This window comes from Hyperoodon ampullatus (genome assembly GCF_949752795.1).
Source record: "Hyperoodon ampullatus genome assembly, chromosome: 12".
Classification (NCBI taxonomy): domain Eukaryota; kingdom Metazoa; phylum Chordata; class Mammalia; order Artiodactyla; family Ziphiidae; genus Hyperoodon; species Hyperoodon ampullatus.
In genome coordinates this window covers 75,985,209-76,009,408 of record NC_136925.1, presented here as the reverse complement: position 1 = coordinate 76,009,408, position 24,200 = coordinate 75,985,209, and the positions used below count along the sequence as shown (strand labels likewise).

General features: G+C 38.9%; 1 protein-coding gene across 4 annotated transcripts in view; it reads left to right on the top strand.

The window, feature by feature from the left end:
* Positions 1 to 24,200, top strand: part of SYNE1 (spectrin repeat containing nuclear envelope protein 1) — a gene marked incomplete at both ends in the record, with an annotated part of 450,185 nt that overhangs the window by 55,660 nt on the left and 370,325 nt on the right. For all 4 annotated transcript variants that reach the window (XM_079716491.1, XM_079716490.1, XM_079716492.1 and 1 more), the window contains one exon: positions 5,542 to 5,603. In XM_079716491.1, coding sequence (XP_079572617.1) covers positions 5,542 to 5,603 — 62 coding nt within the window. The remainder of the gene's footprint in view (positions 1 to 5,541; positions 5,604 to 24,200) is intronic.

Here is a 24,200-nt window from a genome sequence, read left to right as displayed (position 1 = left end):
ACTTGTGCAGAGTAACTTCGGATGCCCTTGTTTCTTGCCACTTTTCTCTCCATTGCTCATCTGATCAGAACACCAAAGACCCGGAAGGTAGACCCAATCAAGCAAGCCTAGAATCTTTCTTTTACAGAAGACAGAGTGAAGGAGGTGTGTGTGTGTGTGTGTGTGTGCACATGCACATACACATGTGTGTATCTGTCACACAAGTAAATGCCTTTGTTTAGTTAGCCTTTGCTGTGTAACAAACCACTTCAAAACTTTGTAGCTAAAACAATCATAATTCATCATTTCTCATAACCTGTGGGTTGGCTGGTTAGTTCATAGTTAAACATGGATGGTTTTGTGAGGAACACATATATAAGGCAATGTTCCAGGCAATGGGTTCATTTCTCGGGATACAACGATGGGGAAAATGCTCTTTTCCTGGAGGAATTTGTAATCAGGTATGTGTGGGGATGTGGGAGGCAGGAGTAACAGATGCATCAACTCTGAAGCCTTAGATGAGTCTCAGTTTGCTGGCTTCACCTGGGTTGTGTTCATCTGCAGGGTTGGCCAAACTAGAAGGTTCAAGATGACCTCACCCATGTGTTTGGCAGTTGGTTCTGGCTATTGGATAGGGCATTTCAGTTCTTCTCCACATGGACCCTCCTCCAATATAGACTGCTTTCCTTGCTTGGTGAATTTAGGACAGGGATCCAAGACAGCTAAAATAGAAACTGTAAGAGTTCTTAAGGCCTAGAAGCAGATGATATAAAGTCATTTCTGCTGCATTATTGATCAGAGCAAATACAATGCAAGATCAAATTCAAGGAGAGGTGAGATCAATTCTGCCCTTGAGGCGAGGAAGGAAAAAGTCACATTGCAAAGGAGAATGCCTACTGGGACTGGAGGAGTTTTTGTCCATAATTTAATATCTGTCCTCTGATCACTGTGCTTTTTACTCTTTCTACATCAAAATACACTCATTCCCTCTCAAGACATCAAAAGTCTCATCCAATTATGTTATCAAGCTCCAACTCCAGGCTTGTATGATCTGCATCTGGTCCAGATACAGAGGAGGCCCCTCGGGTGTAATTTCTGTCAGTCCCCAGACCTTGAAACTAAAAAGAGAAGTTACTGCTCCCCATTCATCCAACATGCAATGATGAGATGGAGAAGGACCACTGCAATGGATGCTTCTGTCCGAAGAAGGGAAGAATGGAAAGGAGATGACAGTCGTGTTCTGAAGTCATTCTGAAGTCCAGCCAGGCACACGTGGCCCCCTCCTTTAATTCAAGGGCAAGGGTCCTTCCCTGTCTTTTTGATAAGAAGTGGCTCATGTTTGTGGCTGATAGTCTTCTTAGCCATGTAAAGCTGTGGTTCCAAAGTCTTCTCTTCATTTTGAACTGTCCTGTCCCTTTAGTGCAGACCGGTGGCATTTTGGCTTAACAGGTTTGTTGGCTTCCTAAAAATCTGCTTGGAGTTCATTCTGTGGCCCCCCAAACCCAAAGTCTGAAATAAACTTTGGAGCACATGTGAGGCTGCAGTGGGCAGTGCCCTTAAGATTCTTAGAAGATGGTTTGTCTGGCTGAGAACATCAACCAAACACTGAAAAAATAAATTAATTAATTAATAAATTAATTTAAAAAACCAAAAAACACTGCTTAAATCTTTCTGAGTTCTTAACAATTGTTCTTACAGTCACAGTCTTTATTGATTGTTGTCCTGAAGCTATTTTTTACTTTGCAAATCTTCCAGGAGAGGCTGACAATGACAAACCATTATTTTTTCTGATGCGCCGTATCAGAGGTCTCCTATGTTTCCTCTAAATTCTGTTTGCAAACTAAATAGTTCCTTCTTTGGTTCATCTCCCTTTCTTCCAGTACCTTATAATGTGCAGCTGAAAGAAGCCGGTTGACAGCTTTCTGGCAGAGAAATCTCCCTAGCCAGTTGCAAAAGTTCAAGTTACTACCAATGACAGAATATATAACGCGTAAAATATGTGTAGCTCTCCTTCCAGTCCCAGCTAGCAGTTTCCTCACTGTTCTTTCAGCCTCTGCTAACAGTCTTCTTTGTGTCCTTCAGCCTCCTTCCCCATCTGATCCCAAGGCCACCTGGGTTTGTTTCTGGTCGTTACTTGAAAGTTAAAAGTGCATGTTTAATGTGCCTTAGAAATAATGGCGTCCTTTAAATTTTATGGATATATCCAGATTTTCTCTAAATTTAAAGGCTTTGTTGTTTACTTTATTCATTTATTCATTCAACAGGATTTATTTGTAACATTTGGAGGCATTGGGAACAAAGTTACTGTCCTCATGGGGTTTATATTCTAGTAGGCAGTCCAGGATTCTGAGCCAAAGCCCAGGAGAGGTCAGCTCCATCTCTACCTCTCTAGAACTTAATATTTAGACTTTAGCCAAAAGGTCCTTTTTTAGAAAGCTGAAATTATGGTTTTTTGAGCATGACCTTTCAAAGGGTGAGGAATTGAAATGATATCTTGTTCATCTCCGATCCTCACAACATCTAGTTTACAGCCAACAGTTGACACACAGTAGATGTTGGTGGAAAGAGCAGAATTCACCCTTTCCTTGACAGGTGTTAACATTGGCCCCTCTCTCTGGCCTTCGTCTCTTTATATCTCTGATTAAGTCCTTCGTTCCTGGAATAAACCCCACTTGATCATGGTGTATGATCCTTTTAATGTGCTCTTGGATTCTGTTTGCTAGTATTTTGTGGAGGATTTTTGCATCTATGTTCTTCAGTGATATTGGCCTGTAGTTTTCTTTCTTTGTGACATCCTTGTCTGGTTTTGGTATCAGGGTGATGGTGGCCTCGTAGAATGAGTTGGGGAGTGTTCCTCCCTCTGCTATATTTTGGATGAGTTTGAGAAGGATAGGTGTTAGCTCTTCTCTAAATGTTTGATGGAATTCGCCTGTGAAGCCATCTGGTCCTGGGCTTTTGTTTGTTGGAAGATTTTTCATCACAGTCTCAATTTCAGGGCTTGTGATTGGTCTGTTCATATTTTCTATTTCTTCCTGGTTCAGTCTTGGAAGGTTATACTTTTGTAAGAATTTGTCCATTTCTTCCAGGTTGTCCATTTTATTGGCATAGAGTTGCTTGTCATAGCCTCTCATGATCCTTTGTGTTTCTGCGGTGTCAGTTGTTACTTCTCCTTTTTCATTTCTAATTCTATTGATTTGAGTCTTCTCCCTTTTTTTTCTTGATGAGTCTGGCTAATGGTTTATCAGTTTTGTTTATCTTCTCAAAGAACCAGCTTTTGCTTTTATTGATCTTTGCTGTTGTTTCCTTCATTCTTTTTCATTTTTTTCTGATCTGATCTTTACGATTTCTTTCCTTCTGCTAACTTTGTTGCAAAACGGTGTGTGGCAGGTGGGAGGAGGCCCTTTTCAAATGCCAGTGGTCTGCAGAACCTGCCCGTCATTATTGTTGAGGTGGCCTGAGAACACCATGTAGCAGGGCTGTGAGCGAACTGGCAGAGGAAGTGTGTGAGGTGCGCCTGCAGATCCATCTGTTAGAGAGGGTCCTTCAAGGAGTCAGGGTTGTCTTCCTCATCGTCCTTGTAGTAATGCTCTTTGTATTTACATGTGGCAAGAATATCAGACAAGAGTTAAGCCATCCTCCTCCTCTTCATCGTCCTCCTCATGGTCCTCCCACATGTCACTGGAGTCATCTTGGCTCCACTCTGCAGGGGCGGCCTGGCGGGCAGCGTTGGCCTCCATGACGTTGGACAGCTCGTTGATGATCAGCTTTAGGGTCTTGACCAGCAGAGGAACGTTGGTCCAGCGCTCAGGGTCCTTGGCTGACTTGGAGTGGGTGCGGGTGCCCTCGTCCAGGCCGTAGATCTCCTCCCCCTTCACATGGATGTCCTGTAGCCTCTTGTCATCCGCATAGATGCCGTGCTGGAGCAGCTTACACAGCGCCACAGAGCTGACTTTGCCCTCCCAGCAACTGCCTGTTTGTTCTCTGTATCTATGACTCTGTTTCTCTTTTTTATGTTTGTTCATTTTTTTTTGTTTTTTGGATTTCACATATAAGTGAAATCATATAGTATTTGTCTTTTTCTTTCTGACTGATTTCACTTAGCATAATACCCTCTAGGTCCATCCATGTTGTTGCAAATGGCAAGCTTTCACTTGTTTTTTTAATGGCTGAGTAATATTCCATTTCATATATGTGTATATATATATATATATATATATACACACACACACACACACACACACACCACATCATGTTCTTTGTTCTTTATCCATTGATCTGTTGATGGGCACTTAGATTGCTTCCATATCTTCTTCGCTATTGTAAATAACACTGCAGTGAACATAGGGATGCATATATCTTTTCTAATTAGTGTTTTTGTTTTCTAAATACCCTGGAGTGGAGTTGCTGGATCATATGGTAGTTCTATTTTTAAATTTTTTGAGGAATCTCTATATTGTTTTCCATAGTTGTTGCACCAGTTTACATTCCCTCCAATAGCGCATAAGGGTTTCCTTTTCTCTACATCCTTGTTATTTTCTCCCGTGCTTGTTACTTGTCTTTTTTTTTTTTTTTTTTTACGGTACGCGGGCCTCTCACTGTTGTGGCCTCTCCCATTGTGGAGCACAGGCTCCGGATGCACAGGCTCAGTGGCCATGGCTCACAGGCCCAGCCGCTCCATGGCATGTGGGATCTTTCCAGACCGGGGCACAAACCCGTGTCCCCTGCATCGGCAGGTGGACTCTCAACCACTGCGCCACCAGGGAAGCCCTTACTTTTCTTTTTGATAATAACCATCTAATAAGTGTGAGATTATATCTCATTGTGGTTTGATTTGCATTTCCCTGAAGATTAGTGATGCTGAGCATCTTTTCATATACCTATTGGCCATGTGCATGTCTTCTTTGGAAAAATGTCTATTCAGATCCTCTGCCCATTTTTCAATTGGGTTGTTATTTTTTTTGATGTTGAGTCACATGAGTTCTTTGTATATTTTGGATATTAACCTCGCATCAGGTACATCTTTTGCAAATATCTACTGCCATTCAGTAGGCAGCCTTTTCATTTTGCTGATAGTTTCCTTTACTGTGCAAAAGCTTTTTAGTTTGATGTGTATTACTAAGACTGATGTCAAAGAGCGTACTGCCTATGTTGTCTTCTAGATATTTACCTTTAGATATATCATGGTAGAGACTGTGTCCTCTTCATCTCTCTGCATCCCTTTGCACCATGCATAAAACTTGGCACTTAGTTGGTCTCAAGTGAACTTTTTAAAAAACAGATTTATTGAGGTTTAACTATTCAGTGAACTTTCAATAAATGAATGAAAATAAACATAGGGCTAACATATTGCAAATTTTAAAGCATTTGCTGATAATTTTTAAATAAATAATTGACTTGCCTAATATATTTGTAGTTTTACTGGCTCTTCTAGACAATAATTGGTAAAATGAATTATAAGATAAAATAATATAATAATAATTTCTAGAGTTGTGTAACTATGAATTTTTTTCATGATACAACTTCATGACATGTTATCTAACCAGATAATTTTTTTTCTTCTAGATGAGCAAGAGATAGTACAAAAACGTACTTTTACAAAATGGATCAACTCTCATCTGGCCAAGGTAAAGGAAAGTACCCAGAGTTCTATGTTTACTTAGTTTGAGCCAATACATCATTAAACACACAGTTTAAAGTAATGCTGCTGTGGCTATTGTCACTATAACTAGTCAGTAATGTTGGCACCTATCAGTTTAATTGTGGCATCTGCTAACATTTTTCAAAGAATATTAACAGATAACCAGAGTCGAAAGCAGTTACTTCATTTCAATTCCATGAATCTTGATGAAATATTTCATTCAGTTATTTCTTCTGTACTGATGTGTCTCATATCAGAAGGAGAATTCATGCTGGAGTTTTGTTTGTTTGTTTCTATTTGGAGCAGATAAAAAGCAATGAGTAGTCTTCCCTGAGCAAAGAATTTTATCTAAGGAGATCGTGTCTGGGGCCCCCTCTCAGGCGCTGTTATAGAAGAGTAATCATCGTGGCAGGACGCTACAAAGGCTAATCAGTCTGAGATTATCCATACTGACCTTAGATTGTATCAGGTGACTTGGTATCCATACATTGTAATGACCTTGAACATAAATACTAACATAAAACAAATTTCCATGTAGCTACATTACAAAAAAATTAATCTCTTATAATGCTGATGAAAAAATATGTGAACCAAAAAACATTGCATTTGTAAAAATAAACGCAGATGACAGGACAATTGTCTGCATTCAGTTAGAGGGTCTTTGCCGAGAGCAGTGCCTAAAGTGTGCAAGGCATAATCCTATGAGCAGTTTTTGACTGGGGACTCCTCCAAAGCCTCTTTTCATAGTTCAGAAGCAAACGAAGCATGGCAACTTATTTCAGTCCCATTGTACAAACTGACTGCTTATTGTGTGTCTATGATAGGCTTTGGAGACAGGAAAAAAGCTAGTAAGACACTTTCCCAGGCCTTGGGAACCTCAAAATCCAGCAAAAACAGAAGACCAGATTAATGTCTAGGGCTTCCCTCGTGGCGCAGTGGTTGAGAATCTGCCTGCCAATGCAGGGGACATGGTTTGATCCCTGGTCCGGGAAAATCCCACATGCCGTGGAGCAACTAAGCCCGTGCACCACAACTACTGAGCCTGCACTCTAGAGCCCGTGTACCACAACTACTGAGCCTGCATGCTGTCACTACTGAAGCCCACGTGCCTAGAGCCCGTGCTCCGCAACAAGAGAAGCCACCACAGTGAGAAGCCTGCACACTGCAACGAAGAGTAGCCCCCGCTCGCTGCAACTAGAGAAAGTCCACACGCAGCAACGAAGACCCAACGCAGCCGGGAAAAAAAAAAAAAAAAAAAAAAAAGCTTAAAAAAATAAGAATAATGTGTCTAGATACAGGATAAAATGGGATTGTCTTTCCTATAATCTCTCCAAAAGCCACTTGGTAAAATAGGAATTTTCTGGCCCAGTGGCTGCACCCAGAATCTGCCCTGTGACAAGGCACTGAATGCCCTTAAGGCTCATTTTCTCAAGCTTTGGCTGGTGCCATCTGGCCCCAGCGACTACTTATACTCCAGAATTGTCATCATTTGAGGACAGTATTTTTTTTTCCAAAATGGAAATAGAGCTATTGTTTTTTCATATCATAAAAAGGTTACATGCTAATTGTAAATTATTTTGATAATAAACTTCTTAGAAAGTTTAATGCAAATAAAAATCACCTTAAATTCCATAATCCTGATATCACCATCACTGACATATTGATCACCATTTTTCTACACGCTGGCATACACAATTTCACATAAGTGGTTATAGACCACTTATTTTGTATTCACTTATTCACTTATTCTGTATGCCTTTATTCACTCAGCACATCTGCACATCTTCCCATGTGACTAGATACAGAGCCACATAATCGTTTTAATGGCTGAATAATACTTTGTCATTATAAATATAATAAAATTCTTTATAAATTATAAATCATAATTAGCCAGTTGTCTATCAATGGTTATATAATTAGTTTCCAGTTGGTTAATATTATATAAAATATCACAGTGAAAGTCCTTGGGCATATATATCTGTACATTTGTGTGATTATTTTTCTTAGGATAAATTTCTAGAAGTGGGTGGATAGTCCACAAGTATACATGTTTATAACTTTACTATATACCAAGAGCTTATGAGAATGCCCATTTCCTTATACTATTAATCCTCTTTAACAGTATTTTCCAATCTGGTGAAAATAGTTCATAGTTATTTTTATATTTTTTAATAGGGTTGAATATCTTTGCAGAAGATTTTAAAGCAGAATTCCTGGGACACACTTATCTGTGTTCTGAATTCTTAAAAAGAAGCTAAAATTGGAATATGTGCCATGGCACACAGTATACAAAGGGCCTTTGTGGAAGGATTATATGCCAAGAATTTGTTTTCTAATCTGTTTTTATCACCATTTTATCATTGTTTCAAGTTACTTTACATATTTATGTGATAACTGGGTATTGGAAGGGGCTCTACCAGTGTGTACCCTTTTATGTTCTTTTTTTTTTTAGTTCTTTTTAGTTTCTTTTTTGTTTTTTTTTTCACTCCTGCTATTTCCCGTCTAAATATCTAAGTCCTACCCTTAATGTGTAGCACATACCTCTCTCATTCATGAAGTCATTTCTGACCACATGTGAGACACTGAGCAAAGGTTCCAGAATCTTAGCAGTTTCCCCTGCACTCCTCCCCCAGCGCTATCCCCCTGCCTTCTCTGCTGCTCCTGCCTCAGGTTTGGTAGAATCAGAATCTCAGCACTTCTCCAGAGCCTGCAGCACAGGTGGAAAAGTTCAGCATGTCTTTTTTTTTTTAATGGGCTCAGAGTATTTTAATTTAAAAATATGCTAGAGGTTAGAGATTTCATGTATTTTGTGTATGTGTGGCCTGTGGGTCTATGAGTATCTGCCTATGCTAGTAGAAGATAGCTATTTTCTTTTCTTTCTTTTTTTTTTAAGTATTTTATATATTTATTAATTTGGCTGTGTCGGGTCTTAGTTGCGGCATGCAGGATCTTTCATTGCAGCGCACAGGCTCTTTGTTGTGGCGTGTGAGCTCTTTGTTGTGGCGTGTGAGCTTAGTTGCCCCGCAGCATGTGGGATCTTAGTTTCCAGACCAGGGATTGAACCCGTGTCCCCTGTATTAGAAGGTGGATTCTTAACCACTGGACCACCAGGGAAGTCCCTAGTTTTTTTGTTTTGTTTTGTTTTGTTTTTTAATGAGAAAGAAATTTTTCTTTCTTTTTTTTTTTTTTTTACTTTTGAGTCATTGCATTTGGATTTACCACTGCATTCTTTTTTTTTTTTTTTTTTGGAATATAGTTGATTTACAATGTTGTGTTAGTTTCTGCTGTACAGCAAAGTGAATCAGTTATACATATACATATATACACTTTTTTGAAGATTCTTTTCCCATATAGATCATAACAGAGTATTGACTAGAGTTCCCTGTGCTTATTATCTATTCTATATATAATAGTGTGTATATGTCAATCCCAATCACCCAGTTTATCCCCACCCTCCGCCAGTATGTCTTAAATGATTTTATACTGTTTCATATCTCACCTTCCCAACAACATTGTAAAGTCTTCAAGACATTTGCTAATTCTTGGAGTTCTTTGTAAATCCTAATAGCTCTAAGCACAGCGCTGAGTACCATGCAGAGGGGCTTAACGAAGCAGCAACAGCAAAGGTTCTTTATCTTTTCTTATTTTGTTAGAGTAGGAAAAACATCAATCACATGGGAAAAAAAATAACGATTAATGTTACCCAACATTATCTCCCAAAGGCCCCACTTCCAAATACCATCACACTGGGGGGTAAGGCTTCAACATATAGATTTGGGTGGGGGGACACACAAACATTCTGTCCATAACAGGCCACAGGTTCATCCTGAGGTCTGGCTTGAAGCACATGAGAATTTCTTCCAAACCTCGGTCCAAGAATGATGTAAGTAATGAGCTTGTCTCCTTTTTCATATCAAATGTTTGTTTGTATTTCAGTTCCTATTGTACATAACACTGTGCTTTGGAATGGCTTCAGATATCTAATAACCAAATCCTTCAAAATAATTAAAATGCATTTTATTCCTTGGTTGTGTGTGTGTGTTTCCTACAATTTTCTGTTGACATCTACCAATAAAGGCAAGGAAGTGACCCATGTCAAAAATATTTTTATGCTGGTGATCAGATACTAGTCTTAATTCACCTATTACTTATGCTATATCACATGCCAAGTTATTTATCTCTGAGAACAAGAAAGGAGAAAGTGCTAAGTTGGCAGGAAAAAAAGAGTTTTGACTTTCTTCTAGAATGCAAGTTGTAAATATTTTGCAGGATCTCAATTTTCTGGGAGCTATTGCACAAGTCATGGGAATTTTTGTGGATTTAAACTAGAGTGATAAACCCTCTCATCCTAAATTCTGTGATTATGTCTTGCTACTGCAATGCCTTCTTTAAAGATTTTAAGCAAACTAAAAAAATAAACACCTTATTTAGAAAGAAAACTTTATATGTCAATTATATCTCAATAAAACTGGAAGAAAAAAATTATACCTGTTTTCTCAAAAATCTTCTTTGGAAATTGACTGTTTCCAAAAATAGCTTTAATAATAAGTTGCAGCAGGTTTACAGAGCTGCGATGTTGAATTGAGAAGCAAAAAAAATTGATCCTCTGTCCTAAGATCATTCAATGTTGGGTGCATTGGGAGATGTTCAAAATATGCTTTGTGGAGATAAATTTGGGGAGGGTTTTTAATGGGAAATTTTCATTTTTGTTGTAGGCTGCTTTGCTTAGTTGCAAATAAGAAAACTATTTACTGCTAATTAAATAAAACAAACTCTTTCACTGATGACATTTTATTCTATTGTAACAATTCTTTATAAATATTTTGACAGTAGTATGAAGACATAGGGTGCAAATAAGAGAGCAATCTGTTTTCAAAAAATACACTTTTCTTAAAACAAAAATTTATATTAAAAATAGGAAAAAAACCCGAGAATTTTCTGTAGATTACTCAAATTTGTGGATATAATTATCAGGTTTTAAAAAATATTTGCTTTGTTTTCAAATTGAAGTCTTCACGCTTCTGAAATTATGCAAAACATTGCAAATCATAAATTGTTGATATAATGTAATATAACATCAACAAAAATTAGTGGGTTCTGTTTATTTCATATGTCTGATAATTCCTTTCAGGAAGAGGACTTCATACTGAAATGTGGACCCTATAATTTTCTTCCTTTTTAAGAAGAAACCTGCCTCTTTCTATTCTGTTTGCTTTGTCAGTGAAAGAAGGTGGAGTATTTGTTTTTTAATTAGCCCAATATTGATCCAAGTAAGAGTTTTTCAAAGTTAGGTCCTGGTTCAGTGCTGGCTGTCATCACTCATTGCTAACTAGGATTTTAAATTGCAGGGCTGCTGTTTACTGAACTCATCATGTGCCCATTACTTTGCCTTAGCAACTGTATCTTTTATTTTATTTAAATAACACAACAATCAAATATAAGTAGTATTTTCACCATTTTATAGATTATGAAACTGAAGCTTAGAGTTAATTAATAAGCTCAAGATCATATAACAAGTACGTGGAAAACCAGATTTCAATCCCAGGACTCCAAAGTTTGGACACTAACCATTGTGTTATATACACCATGCTTCTTTCGTTTATTTAGCTATTCATGTAGCAAATACTTTTCAAGCACCTATTATGTGCTAGGGGTTGTGGATACAGTGGTGAACAAAAACAGATATAGTCCGTGCCATTATGAAACTGACAGGCCAGCAGAAGAGACAGCAATTACAGAGACGTGTGTATGGTAAATTCCATGAGCAGAGAAGTACAGGGTGTCAGGGATCACAGGGCAAGCGCAGCCAACCACACAAGTAACCTGAAGGAGGGCATCAGAATAGGTTTTCAGAGGAAGAAACATTTAAGCTGGAGCCAGAGAAATGTCTTGGGATTGGGTAGGTGAAGGAACTAATGTTTTCAAAAGTTAAGAGGTAAGAAAGAGCCTGGCACAGTAAAGGAAATGAAGCTCAGAATACCTGAAAATGTGGGTTCCCGGAACGGGTTGGCAACAGACGAAACTGAGAATCGATCAAAGGTCAGCCATTAAAAGGGTTTGGATGTTGTGTTATGGGCACCGGAGACGTTAAAGAATCTCAGGAAAATGAAATGATCACTCTGGGCTAAACCCCTCTCTCAACCTCTCTCTCTCTCATCTCTCTCTGTCTCCCCCACCTCTCATTTTCCCCACACACCCCTCTCGCATAAATTAGAGCAGGAACCAGTAAAATTGGAGGTGGAGTGAATTTGCAGTAACTCAGATAAGAGGTGAGGATCCTTTGGACTAAAGTAGTGGTGGAGGAATGGAGAAAAGTGGATAGATTGAAAAATGGGTAGGGGTGGACCCTATACAACTGAGTCATCAGTTGGAAGCTGGAGGAGAAGGAATCAAGAATGACTTCTAGATTTCTGCCTTGAACAAATGATTAGGATCATTCACAGAGACAGAGAATACAAGAGACTTTGGGGGAAAGCTAATAGGTTCAGTTACACAGAGGGAAATGACTTAGTAGAGATGAACACATTTCATTTGGCAATTAGAAGTCATTAGGCATCACTGGGAGTGGCCAAGTCGTGGCAGAAACCCGACTCTAGCAAACTGGTAAGTAAATGAGAGGTGAGGATGTTAGGACCTGAGTGTATATTACATGTTAAGGAGATAGAGTATTAGCTAAAGCAGAACATGGGATCTGGTAAGAGCTGTTTCAATAAAGAGTGGTCTTAAGTGTGTGTCTATGGAAGGGAATGATTAAGAACTGGTAGAGAGGGATAGGGCAAAAATGAAGGAAAACAAGCTTATTTTAAGATACAAGACTCCTCCTAAAGAGGCAGGGTGGGGAGAAAATCAAGAGGACCGGTGGAGGTTTTTACCAGAGGAGAGACAGCTCCCAATCTCTGAGGCCAGAGGGGGAATAGGAAGGATGGGTGTGGATGTGCCTAAGTTTGGAATGGGGGGGAGAGGAAGACAGAGTTGGGTGGACTTGAATTTGAGGGGATTCCCACCTAATGACTGCAGGTTTTTTAGGTCTATCAGAATAGTCTGCATTTCTAAGCAGAAGAATTTATGTTAGGAAGAATATTTTTCTTAAATTGGCAGTTAAAACTACATTAGTTCTTTCACATTTAAAAATGTATTTATCTTAGCAAATTCCTAAATTTTATGCAAGATCCATAGGCTATTGTACAGTGTCACCTTGACCCCCAAAAGGGACAGATTAAAGACGTGTTTTCCAAAAATCTTTCCCCTAAAATTTTATTTTTAATTAGAAAAAAGATAATATAAGTAATCTTAACATTAAACATCGGTTATACTCTGTTATCAAATAATTGTAGTTTCACATTTTCTCTAAATTTGTCAAATGGAATAGAGTGTTATATTTAAATACCTTTGATTAAGTCTTTATGATATTTGACTTTGAAATAAATATATGATTTGGCATTAAGTCCTTTGGGGAAAAAAATATGTCAGAGATAGCCATCGTTTAGTGTTTCTATAAATGGAGCTTCTCTTTCAATTTGCAATAAACAGCCCTTTCTCCATCTGCCAGCCTTAGATCTAAGGGGCCATTAAGTATAGGCACTGAACATTTTAAATACCGACTTTTGGATGACCTCGGGCATAATATAAGCATCTCCTCACTTTTTAGATGAACTGAACAAAAAAGCACCGTTTAAAATTATTTACATTCTGTATTAGTTTGCTAGGGCTGCCATTACAAAGTACAATATACTGGGTGCCATAAAATGAGAAATTTATTATCTCACAGTCCTTGAGACTAGGCAGCCATGCTTCCCTCTGAGATTCAGGGCAGAATCCTTCTTTGCCTCTTCCTAGCCTCAGTTGGAGGCCTGGAGTACCTGAGGTTCCTTGGTTTGTAGCTGCATTAGTCCAATCCCTGCCTCTGCGCCTGTCTAGGACTGTGTCCAAATTTCCCCTTCATGTAAGGACACTGGTCATATTGGATTAGGACCCCCTCTCCGCCCCCCCCCACCACCGTGACCTCATTTAAACTTGACTACTTCTCTAGAGACCCTGTTTCCAAATAAGTTCACATCCTGAGGTACCGGGATTAAAACTTCCATGTATCTTGGGGAAGAGCACATGATTCAATGCAAATGTACTCTATCAAGAGCACGTTTTGTTTTAAGACCAAGTCAGATTCATACACTCCTTTAAAAGGAATACTTTTGATTTTCCATGTTTGTTTGTTTTTTTGTTTTGTTTTGCGGTACGCGGGCCTCTCACTGTTGTGGCCTCTCCCGTTGCGGAGCACAGGCTCCGGACATGCAGGCTCAGCGGCCATGGCTCACGGGCCCAGCCGCTCCGTGGCATGTGGGATCCTCCCGGACCGGGGCACGAACATGCGTCTCCTGCATCGGCAGACGGACTCTCAACCACTGCACCACCAGGGAAGCCCTCCATGTTTGTTTTTAAATAATTCAAACTAATAATGACTTTGACATCTTCACAGTCATAAAATATCACTTGGGTGGCTGCTTTTATTCTTCTTCAGTTGTCTTTCCACCAATGGTGCTAAAAGATAACATGGAAACACTTTTGAAATTGAAATTTGAGCCCATCTGTTTCCTTGTACACACTTTGGTGGGACTGTTCATGAACTAAGATGAGGAGATGAGGAGGCGAAGAGGAAAAAGTAAATGTAATAATACACCCCAGAAACCATTCTTTAATTGATTTTCTAAAACTAGTTTGATAATCTCAAGCATAACGATAAATTAGTTATTTCCAAATATGCAACTAAAAGATTACAAAGAAAATCATCATTTCAGAATGAATGGCATTTAGTTTATTAATAGGATGTATTAATTTATTAATAACAAAGATGTAGCTATAGCAGCGTCCATGCGGTTTAATAAAATTTTTGACAACATTTGTCAAAGTTCCTTCTTTTAGAAATGTATTTTGTCTAGTCGTACATCCATTCAATAAATATTTTTAAATGTTGTTTGTATGCTTGGCAAGATTCTAGAATGTAGCAGTGAACAGAACAGGAAAAGTAACCCCTGCATTATGGTGTTTATATCTCAATTGGGGAGATGGACAGAGGAGAAGGAAAATAAGCTGTTCTGTTTAGAATAGACTGAAGAGGGACATGTGCCAAAGGAGGAAGATAAAGTAGGAGATTGTTGAGTCATCCAGGTGAGAGATGGCCGGCTTTGACCAAGGTCATAGCAGTGGAAGTGGTGAAAAATGGCTGGATTCTAGGTGAGTCTTGACAATAAAGCCACCACGATTTGTTGACAGATCAGCTGTGGAGTATCAGCAAAACATAAGAGTAAAGGATAACCCCAGCTTTGTCCTGAATAAAACAAATAACTTGAGGAGTGTGCTTCTTTTAAACTATATAGTGAAAAAAAAAATCATTACATGTGAAAGTTGTTAAGAGCAGTTTTCCAAGCAGATTTAAAGTTGGGCTGGAAGACAGTTATTGCCTTTGGGATATTTATTCCAAATTGAATTAAATAATTAAGGAAATGGAAATGGTTATGCAATCTGTCATAGGAAACAGAAAAGAATGGGAACTATCTTCTCACTTTTGCCAAGCAGAGGTGGAAAATAATCAGAACAATGCTTTTTTAAAGGGAGTGAAGGGGAAACATATCATACATAACATTTAACAAAAAAACTACTTCACCTTGTTTCTGGAAATACTGGTAATATCTAATTAGATTTTCTGGATAAGATGACAGAACCTTTTAGAAGTTGAATTAATTTTTTTCTTTTTTTTTTTTCTTTTTTTTTTTTTTTGAGGCAGGGCTGGACCATACAAGGAGCTAGTTTATTTATTTATTTATTTATTTTTGCTGTGTTGGGTCTTCGTTTCCGTATGAGGGCTTTCTCTAGTTGTGGCAAGCGGGGGCCACTCTTCATCGCGGTGCGCGGGCCTCTCACTATCACAGCCTCTCTTGTTGTGGAGCACAGGCTTCAGACGCACAGGCTCAGTAGTTGTGGCTCACGGGTCCAGTTGCTCCGTGGCATGTGGGATCCTCCCAGACCAGGGCTCGAACCCGTGTCCCCTGCATTGGCAGGCGGACTCCCAACCATTGCACCACCAGGGAAGCCCAGAAGTTGAATTAACTTTATCTGGCTCCTGTCAGCGGTTATGATGATGATTTTACAAACCTAGTCCAGCTGCTTTGGCATTTTTAGACAGTTTAGTGTGGCAGGCTCCTTGCCAACCATTGGGGGGTAGCTTGCTCTGCATCTGCTGGTCAACCTCTCTTCCCTTCCCACTCTCCTCTCAGTTCCTGTTGTTTAGCTTGCTGCTCCTGCCCATCAGATAACTGGAAGAGCATGCGAACACTCTAGGCTGGTCCTGGGATGGGATGTTCCCTCATACCCTGTCTCTCAGCCTGTGAAAAAGCTCCCACCTGAAACCTGGAAACCGGAGGCGGGAGTGGTTGGTCTGGCTTGAGAAATGAGGGGCCATTGTGTGCACACAGGTTTCAAGGTGCCCGGAACACACCTTGAGGTCCAGCCTCCGTGTTGAGACCTCTTTATATACTGCACAGGAGGCCATCTGGGGAATATGTCAGGCCATGATATTGGATCATTTTCAACAAGACTGACTGTGCTTGACCATGTGTATGTCTCAAATAAAGTAAAGCATTATCTGTGCCCTGGGTTCTTTCTTTAGGTCTTTTCCAGTTCAGTTTTACTGGTATCACTAGGTATCCAGCAATCACAAATTTTAAACCCGAGGATATGTATTTAGTAATTTAAAGTAAAATGCTATAATTTTTGTATTATACAATGTTTTAAGAGCTCTTTCCCCAAGAGGGAAAAGCCCTTAGTAAAAGACTGCCCAATAGTTGTGAAACTAAAAGTGATGATGGTAAGTGAGGACCTGGGTTGGTCCTGGAATGAGATGGGTGATTCAGCCCTTTCCTTTGCTGAAGACTAAACCCTTCATGCTGCAGAGCTCCTTGATAGCCGTGTGATATTTACCAGTAAGGGGCTCTAAGATTCTTGCATATGTGTAGATACCTGCTGATGGAGCCATGATATGCTGGTAATGTTTCAAGGTAGCTTTGTACTTTTCCACATCACTGATTTTGTTCAAACACCCAAAGCTTCTTTCTCCTTAATTGATGTGCATGTGTTTGCCCTATTAATGCAAAGTTAAAAATGCTAAAAATAATTTTAGTACATTAACATTTTATAATTTTGGATATATAGGCATACACTTGTCCATGCAAAATGACTTTCTTTCTTTCTTTCTTTTTCTTTCTTTCTTTCTTTCTTTCTTTCTTTCTTTTTTCTTTCTTTCTTTCTTTCTTTCATGTTTGTTTATCAATAATACTCAACTGTTCCTACCTTCTTCATTTACCACTATCAATTGATCAAAAGTTTATAAAACATCTTCTCATATTAAATACAGTCAGGTTCCCCTGAAAATGCACACTGGCATCAATAAAGAATGCATTTATTAGGACAGGAATAAAGACGCAGATGTAGGGAATGGACTTGAGGACATGGGGAGGGGGAAAGGTAACCTGGGATGAAGTGAGAGAGTGGCATGGACATATATACACTACCAAATGTAAAATAGATAGCTAGTGGGAAGCAGGTGCATAGCACAGGGAGATCAGCTTGGTGTTTTGTGTCCACCTAGAGGGGTGGGATAGGGAGGGTGGGAGGGAGAAGCAAGAAGGGAGGAGATATGGGGATATATGTATATGTATAGCTGATTCACTTTGTTATAAAGCAGAAACTAACACAACATTGTAAAGCAATTATACTCCAATAAAGATGTTAAAAAAAAACCTGCATTTATTTTTGGTGGCTTGCATGAATCTCATCATGGAGTGGGAGAGCACTGAAATAAATGTACATTGTTAAGTTCAGGACAGTGTTTACAAAGTAATAACAAAAGAGGCACACATGTCAGTTGTGCTTTATTTTGTTGCAAGTGAATGAAATTGGTTTTAAATGATTTAACTAAGAAGTGAGATCTAGTAAAAAGGTACAGAGCGCCTCAGGGCATGGAAGGAAATGCTGACTGGGCGGGAAAGTGTTAACTCAGCAGGCCTGGGTTGCTCAAACCCTGCACATTCCAAATAAAGACTTGCCTATAAGAATGGTCCTTGACTGGCTCCTGGGAGATAACTTCTGGGCACATGGAATATTCTGCCTGATAGGGGTGTTTTGTATGCCCGAGGCCTGGGGCCATGCTATACTACTTGATAAAATCAATTGATTTTAATGAGTTGTACAGTGAACACCTGTTTTTGCTGGGGATAGGGACAGGGGAAGACAAGACTGAGTAGCTGAGGTCAGTTAGGCAGGTGCTACATGCCTACATGACAGACTCCAGATAAAAACCCGGCATCAAGGTTCAGGTATGCTCTCCTCATTGGCAACATTTTACACCATTGCTGGGGAAAGTCAGCGTGTCCCTGTGCACATCCACTAGAGGGGAACCAGTTACTCAGCACTGGAAGCTCTCATTTGGTTCCTCCTGGACTTTGTTCTGTGTGCCTTTTCCCTTTGCTGATTTTAATGTGTCCTTTCACTGTAATAAGCTGTAACCATGAGTATAGCAGCTTTTCTTTGTCCTCTGAGTCCATCTTGAGAGTCATCAAGCTAAGGAATGTCTTGGGGACCCCTGACACACTGACTAACCCAGGCAGGGAGAGTGGCTCTTTGGGTCTCAGCAGCAGGACCTGATGTCACTTGTCCTTAGGTCATTGCCATGTGACAACTTGGTTCCAGCCATCTTCTAGATCCAAGTAGAGAATGTGATGGGCCCAGCTCTGGTCACTCAGTTAACAAAAGATGAGGGTGTAGCACAGACATGACCACAGGGGGACATGGTGTGAGCTGGGATGATTCGTGTCTATTCCAATGTATATTTATATACATGTGCTTCTATTATTACTTTTTAGTCTTTCTTATATCCTACTATTATTTTTAGTCTTTCTTATATCCGTTCATATAAAAGTGGCTTTTTGTTAATAAATATTTTGTTCCTAGTAGAGTGGCAGGCACCTTAGCTGATCAGTTAATACTTTTCATATTGATGTTAAATAAAAATCACATTTATAGGTTTGTGTGTTATTCAGAAAAAGATGCTAATACCTATAATTTTATACTAAGCTTTCTAACAAGGTGGCTCAAAGTATAATAAACCTGGGCTCAAACCTAGTCAGTTAGTAGGAGTGTGATCTAGGCCAATGGTTTAACCTCTCTGAGATTCAGATTCCTTGCTTTTAAAGAGGGGGTGATACCCCCATATGTGGTGGTTATGAATATTGAGTGAGGTGACATGTACAATCCCTTAGCATTGAGATGTTCACCAATGTCTCATTCATTCTTTGCTACCCTTTCCATTTTCCTTCTTTGCTTCTTCCTTTCATTTCTATTAAAACACCTACTAAATTATATATAATGTATAAATATCTAAGCCAAAAACATCTAGTACATATTGGAGTTCATATATGTAGTCTACAATAGTGACTACTTTGTCATATTTACTTTATGCACCAACATTTTCATTTCTATTTAGTTTTTTCACTTTATTTGTTTATTTTCTTCCAGTTTTATAGAGACAATGGACATATAGCACTGTGTAAGTTTAAGGTGTACAGCATGATGATTTGACTTACACACATCATGAAATAATTGCCAAAGTAAGTTTAGTGAACATCTCTCATCTCCTATAACTACAAAATTAGACAAATAGAAAAAAATTTTTTCCTTGTGGTGTGAACTCTTCGGATTTACTCTCTGAACTTTCATATATAATAAACTGCCGAGTTATTGGTATTTATCATGTTGTACATTAAATCCCTAGTACTTGTTTATCTTATAACTGGAAGTTTGTACTTTTTGACCAGCTTCATCCAATTCACCCACCCCCCACGTCTGCTGCACAGGTTGCCTCCCTCTTCCAGGCCAGCAGTTCTTCCTAGACAGCTGGATCAGAGTAGGACCCTGCCTCCTGCTGAACTGCCACAACCTCTTCCCCTGCCTGATGGCCCTGCTGGCCCATCCACAGCCCTGCCTTTAGTTGTCCTTGACCTCAGATTCTGGAGACCCACCACAGCTGTGGGCTGCCTGCACCCTCACGAGGAGCAACAACTGCTGCTGCTCCCAGGCTCCTCCAGGGCCAAGTCCCCTTGAGAAAACCAAAAAATCTGATCTCTTTTTCTATGAGTTTGTTCATTTGTTTTTGAAGTGTCATTGACCTACAGCATTGTTAGTTCCTGATATACAACATAGTGATTCCATATTTCTATACATTTCAAAATGATCACAATGATAAGTCTAGTTACTGTCACCATAAAAAGACATTACACAGTTACTGACTATATTCCTCACACTGTACATTTCATAACTATGACTCATTTATTTTGTAACTGGAAGTTTGTAGCTCTTAATCACCCTCACCTATTTTTCTCCTGCCAACAACCCCCTTGCCTCTGGCAACTACCTGTTTTTTCTCTATATCTAGGAGTCTGTTTCTGTTTTGTTATGTGTGTTCATTTGTTTTGTTTTTTTAGATTCCACTTATAAGTTAAATCATACTGTATCTGTCTTTCTCCGTCTGACTTATTTCACTCATCATAATACCCTCTAGGTCCACCCATCATGTTGTCCTAAATGGCAAGATTTCACTCTTTTTATGGCTGAGTAATATTCCATTGTATACCACATCTTCTTTATCCATTTATCTATTGCTGGGCACAAAATATAACAATTCTAAAATCTGTATGGAAACACAAAAGACCCCAAATAGCCCAAACAGTCCTGAGAAAGAACAACAAAGCTGAAGGCATCATACTCCCTGATTTCAAACTATACTATGAAACTACAGTAATCAAAACAGTATGGTACTGGCACAAAAACAGACATATAGATTAATAGAAGAGAATAGAGAGCCCATAAATGAACCCACATGTATATGGGCAATTAATCTATGATAAAGGAGGTGAGGATATACAATGTGGAAAAGACAGCCACTTCAGTAAATGGTGTTGAGAAAACTGGACAACTACATGCAAAAAAAATCAAACTGGGCTTCTTTCTCATATCATTCACAGAAATAAATCCAAAATGGATTAAAGACTTAAATGTAAGACTTGAAACCATAAAAATTCTGGAAGAAAACATAGGCAATACGCTCTTTGACATCAATCTTAGTAATTTTTGTTGTTGTTTTTTGGATATGTCTCCTCAAGCAAGGGAAACAAAAACAAAAGTAAACAAATAGGACTACATCAAACTAAAAAGCTTTTGTACAGCGAAGAAAACTAACAACAAAATGAAAAGGCTGCCTACTGAATGGGAGAAGATATTTGCAAATCTGATAGTGGGTTAATGCCCAAATTATACAAAGAACTCATGCAACTCAATATCAAAAAAACAAACAAAATGCTATTGAAGAATGAGCAGAGGATCTGAATAGATATTTTCCCAAGAAAGACATACAGGTAGCCAACAGGTACATGAAAAGATGCTCGACATTGCTGATCATGGGGGAAATGCAGATCAAAACCACAATGAGATATCACCTCACACCTCTCAGAATGGCTATTATCATTTCTATATAGTTTTAAAATGTGAGAATTCCTTAAATTTTCATTTCATGCCAAATAGCTATGCCTTTTTTCATGAAAATTATCCTCATAATCCTTTTCTCCTGAGTGTTGCACTTGTTTGTAGGGACATAAAATCAGCATGTCATATAGCAAACATGGTCATCCTTATATGAATGAAAATATGAAAGTAAATGGTGGATAAGGATTAAACATGTATTGGTACTTATGAACTAGTAAAGTGACACAAGTTATTCACACACACACAATGTTAAAAAATGGATTATTTTTCCCAAATGCAGGAAATGGTCAGTAAAAATTATGCCAAAAATATCTGTGCTTTCTTAGATTTCATAAAGTTCAAGGAGAAACATTTGATCCCATTTAAGTCCTAAGAGAAAGGGAATGAATCTCATTACATGGCATTAAAAGGGCTGCAAAAATAAAGGGAGAGGAGAAAAAAACAGAAAAAAAAACCTCTATGAGATCTGTTCCACTCTTAAGTTAACTACCAAGGGCATTGCCAGGCATGTACATTTTCCCTGAGTTTCTAGAGACTTTAGACCAGGCAATACTCTGACAGCCAGAATTTAGAGCTTAAACCTAGTTTGAGGAGGGTTTCTAGAAGGGAGTAGCCACAGAAGCCAAGTACCTCTTCCTCTCTTCTTTTCTCCATCTTCCTCTCCCCTCACTCAGTCAGGACATTCCACTCTTTGAGCATCTCAGATTCGGCATGCATATCTGTAGAATATCTAAATGTGATTCACAGGGCCAAGAATTTAATTCTTCCAAATACTGTGCAAAAGAAAGAACGTATCATAATTTTATCTTAATAAAAAATAGATAGCTGAGGTCTTAAAAAGTGCCCAATAGATTTCTGTCTAGTGCTTGAAACTTCAAATTCTCAAGCCATCGGAACAAACCACATTATCTTTATTTTCCATTAACTCAGGCTCCAGTGAATTACCCTCATTTCTAACTCTTTCTTTTGGCCTCCAGCACCATGACCTGAATCCTGCCAAGTAATCAGATTATGTGTGAATATGTATATATATGACAAAAGAGGCATTTTAGATGACAGGTTTTCTATTAAAACATTGTTTCAAAAAATAAATGCGATGCTGTCACAATAGTAAAGGCCCCTTCTAGTTGATCATTTGCTATATGTAAACAGTACTTTATACAAAATGGGAAAGCAAAACTTGTCCAATAATTACTAGGACTTTTCTTATTCTGGTGTAATTTTTGATAAATAAAGTGTATTGATAAATAAAATGGTTTACACAATATTTACATTATGTACAATTGGGTATAACTTGTAAAAAAATAAAGATCATTCTCTAGTATTCACTTTTAATTAATTAATTAATTTTTATTTATTTTTGTCTGCACTGGGTCTTTGTTGCTGCCTGCAGGCTTTCTCTAGTTGCGGCGAGCAGGGGCGACTCTTTGTTGCCGTGTGCAGGCCTCTCATTGCAGTGGCTTCTCTTGTTGTGGAGCACGGGCTCTGGGCACACAGGCTTCAGTAGTTGTGGCACGCGGGCTCTAGAGTGCAGGCTCAGTAGTTGTGGTGCATGGGCTTAGTTGCTCTGTGGCATGTGGGATCTTCCTGGACCAGGGCTCAAACCCATGTACCCTGCATTGACAGGAAGATTCTTAACAACTGTGCCACCAGGGAAGCCCTAGTATTCACTTTAGCTAGCTCTTTGCAGGAAAGGTGGCCAGAGGTTTATTTTCTTCCTCTTTTACTGGTTGAGGTAGTAAGTCAAGAATTTATTCCATGCTAGGTTCTATAATTCAGAGTGTTGAAAATACAATAGCTGCATATTATTAATTACATAAAAATTTTTATTTTAAAGAAAAATATTTTCTCCAATCTCTATTTAGTCTGCTAATAGCCATCAGACTACATCTCTTTACTTTGTGTAGGAAGATACTGGCGAAAAATTTTTCAGAAGCAACTCATGTTTCCTATAAAAAGAGAAATTTTTGCCTCATGTCCTTATTTGTGTACATCTCTCCAAGATTCCAAAAGGTATTTGCAAATAAGCATCACATATCTCTGTTGAGATATCTATGTGTTTACTACCAACTAGTGCTAAGCACTGTGCCTAGTATTATGTATTTAAAGATATATTCAACTTCCTTGTCCTCCAGAAGTCCCATGATCTGAATTCCTGGGCATACAACTTTATAAATAACTATAATGCAATACGGTCATTATAATCGGAACAAATGCACTTAAGACAAAATAAGTAATTTAATTCTAGTTGGAAAACTTGAAAAGATTACATAAGAGCTCAGTCATAAAAACTGACCAGGAATTTGCTAAATGGGAAAAGAGGAAAGTGAGACTATTCTAGGCATCTCTGTTCTTGGAATAAAAACTACCTATTCTTTTTTTCCCATACACAGACTAGGAACTCATTCCTTCAACAAGTTTTTAATGAGTTCCTACTGTGAACAAGACATTCAGAAGCAAGATGCTTCTATGTGTTGTGCTGTAGTCTGTGATTGCCTAGAACCTGGAGAACATTTTTCTTTACCATCATATATATGTACTACATTTTAAGAACCATTAATATGAGCATAGGGACTGCAAAGGTAATTTTTTTATTTTTATTTTACAAAACTTCATTCATTCAGTCAGTCAGTCAGCAATGTATGTTGAGTGCCCGCCATGTGCTCAACAATGTTTAGAAAAGAACACTACCTGCAAGGAAGGATTCAAGAGTCACATCTAGGGCTTCCCTGGTGGCACAGTGGTTGAGAGTCTGCCTGCCGATGCAGGGGACATGGGTTCGTGCCCTGGTCTGGGAAGATCCCACATGCCACGGAGCGGCTGGGCCCGTGAGCCATGGCCGCTGAGCCTGCGCGTCCGGAGCCTGTGCTCCACGACAGGAGAGGCCACGGCAGTGAGAGGCCCACATACTGCAAAAAAAAAAAAAAAAAAAAAAGAGTCACATATATCCAGACAACATTTTGTAAAGAATGGAGGAGTCAGGATTGAGTTTGGTGAA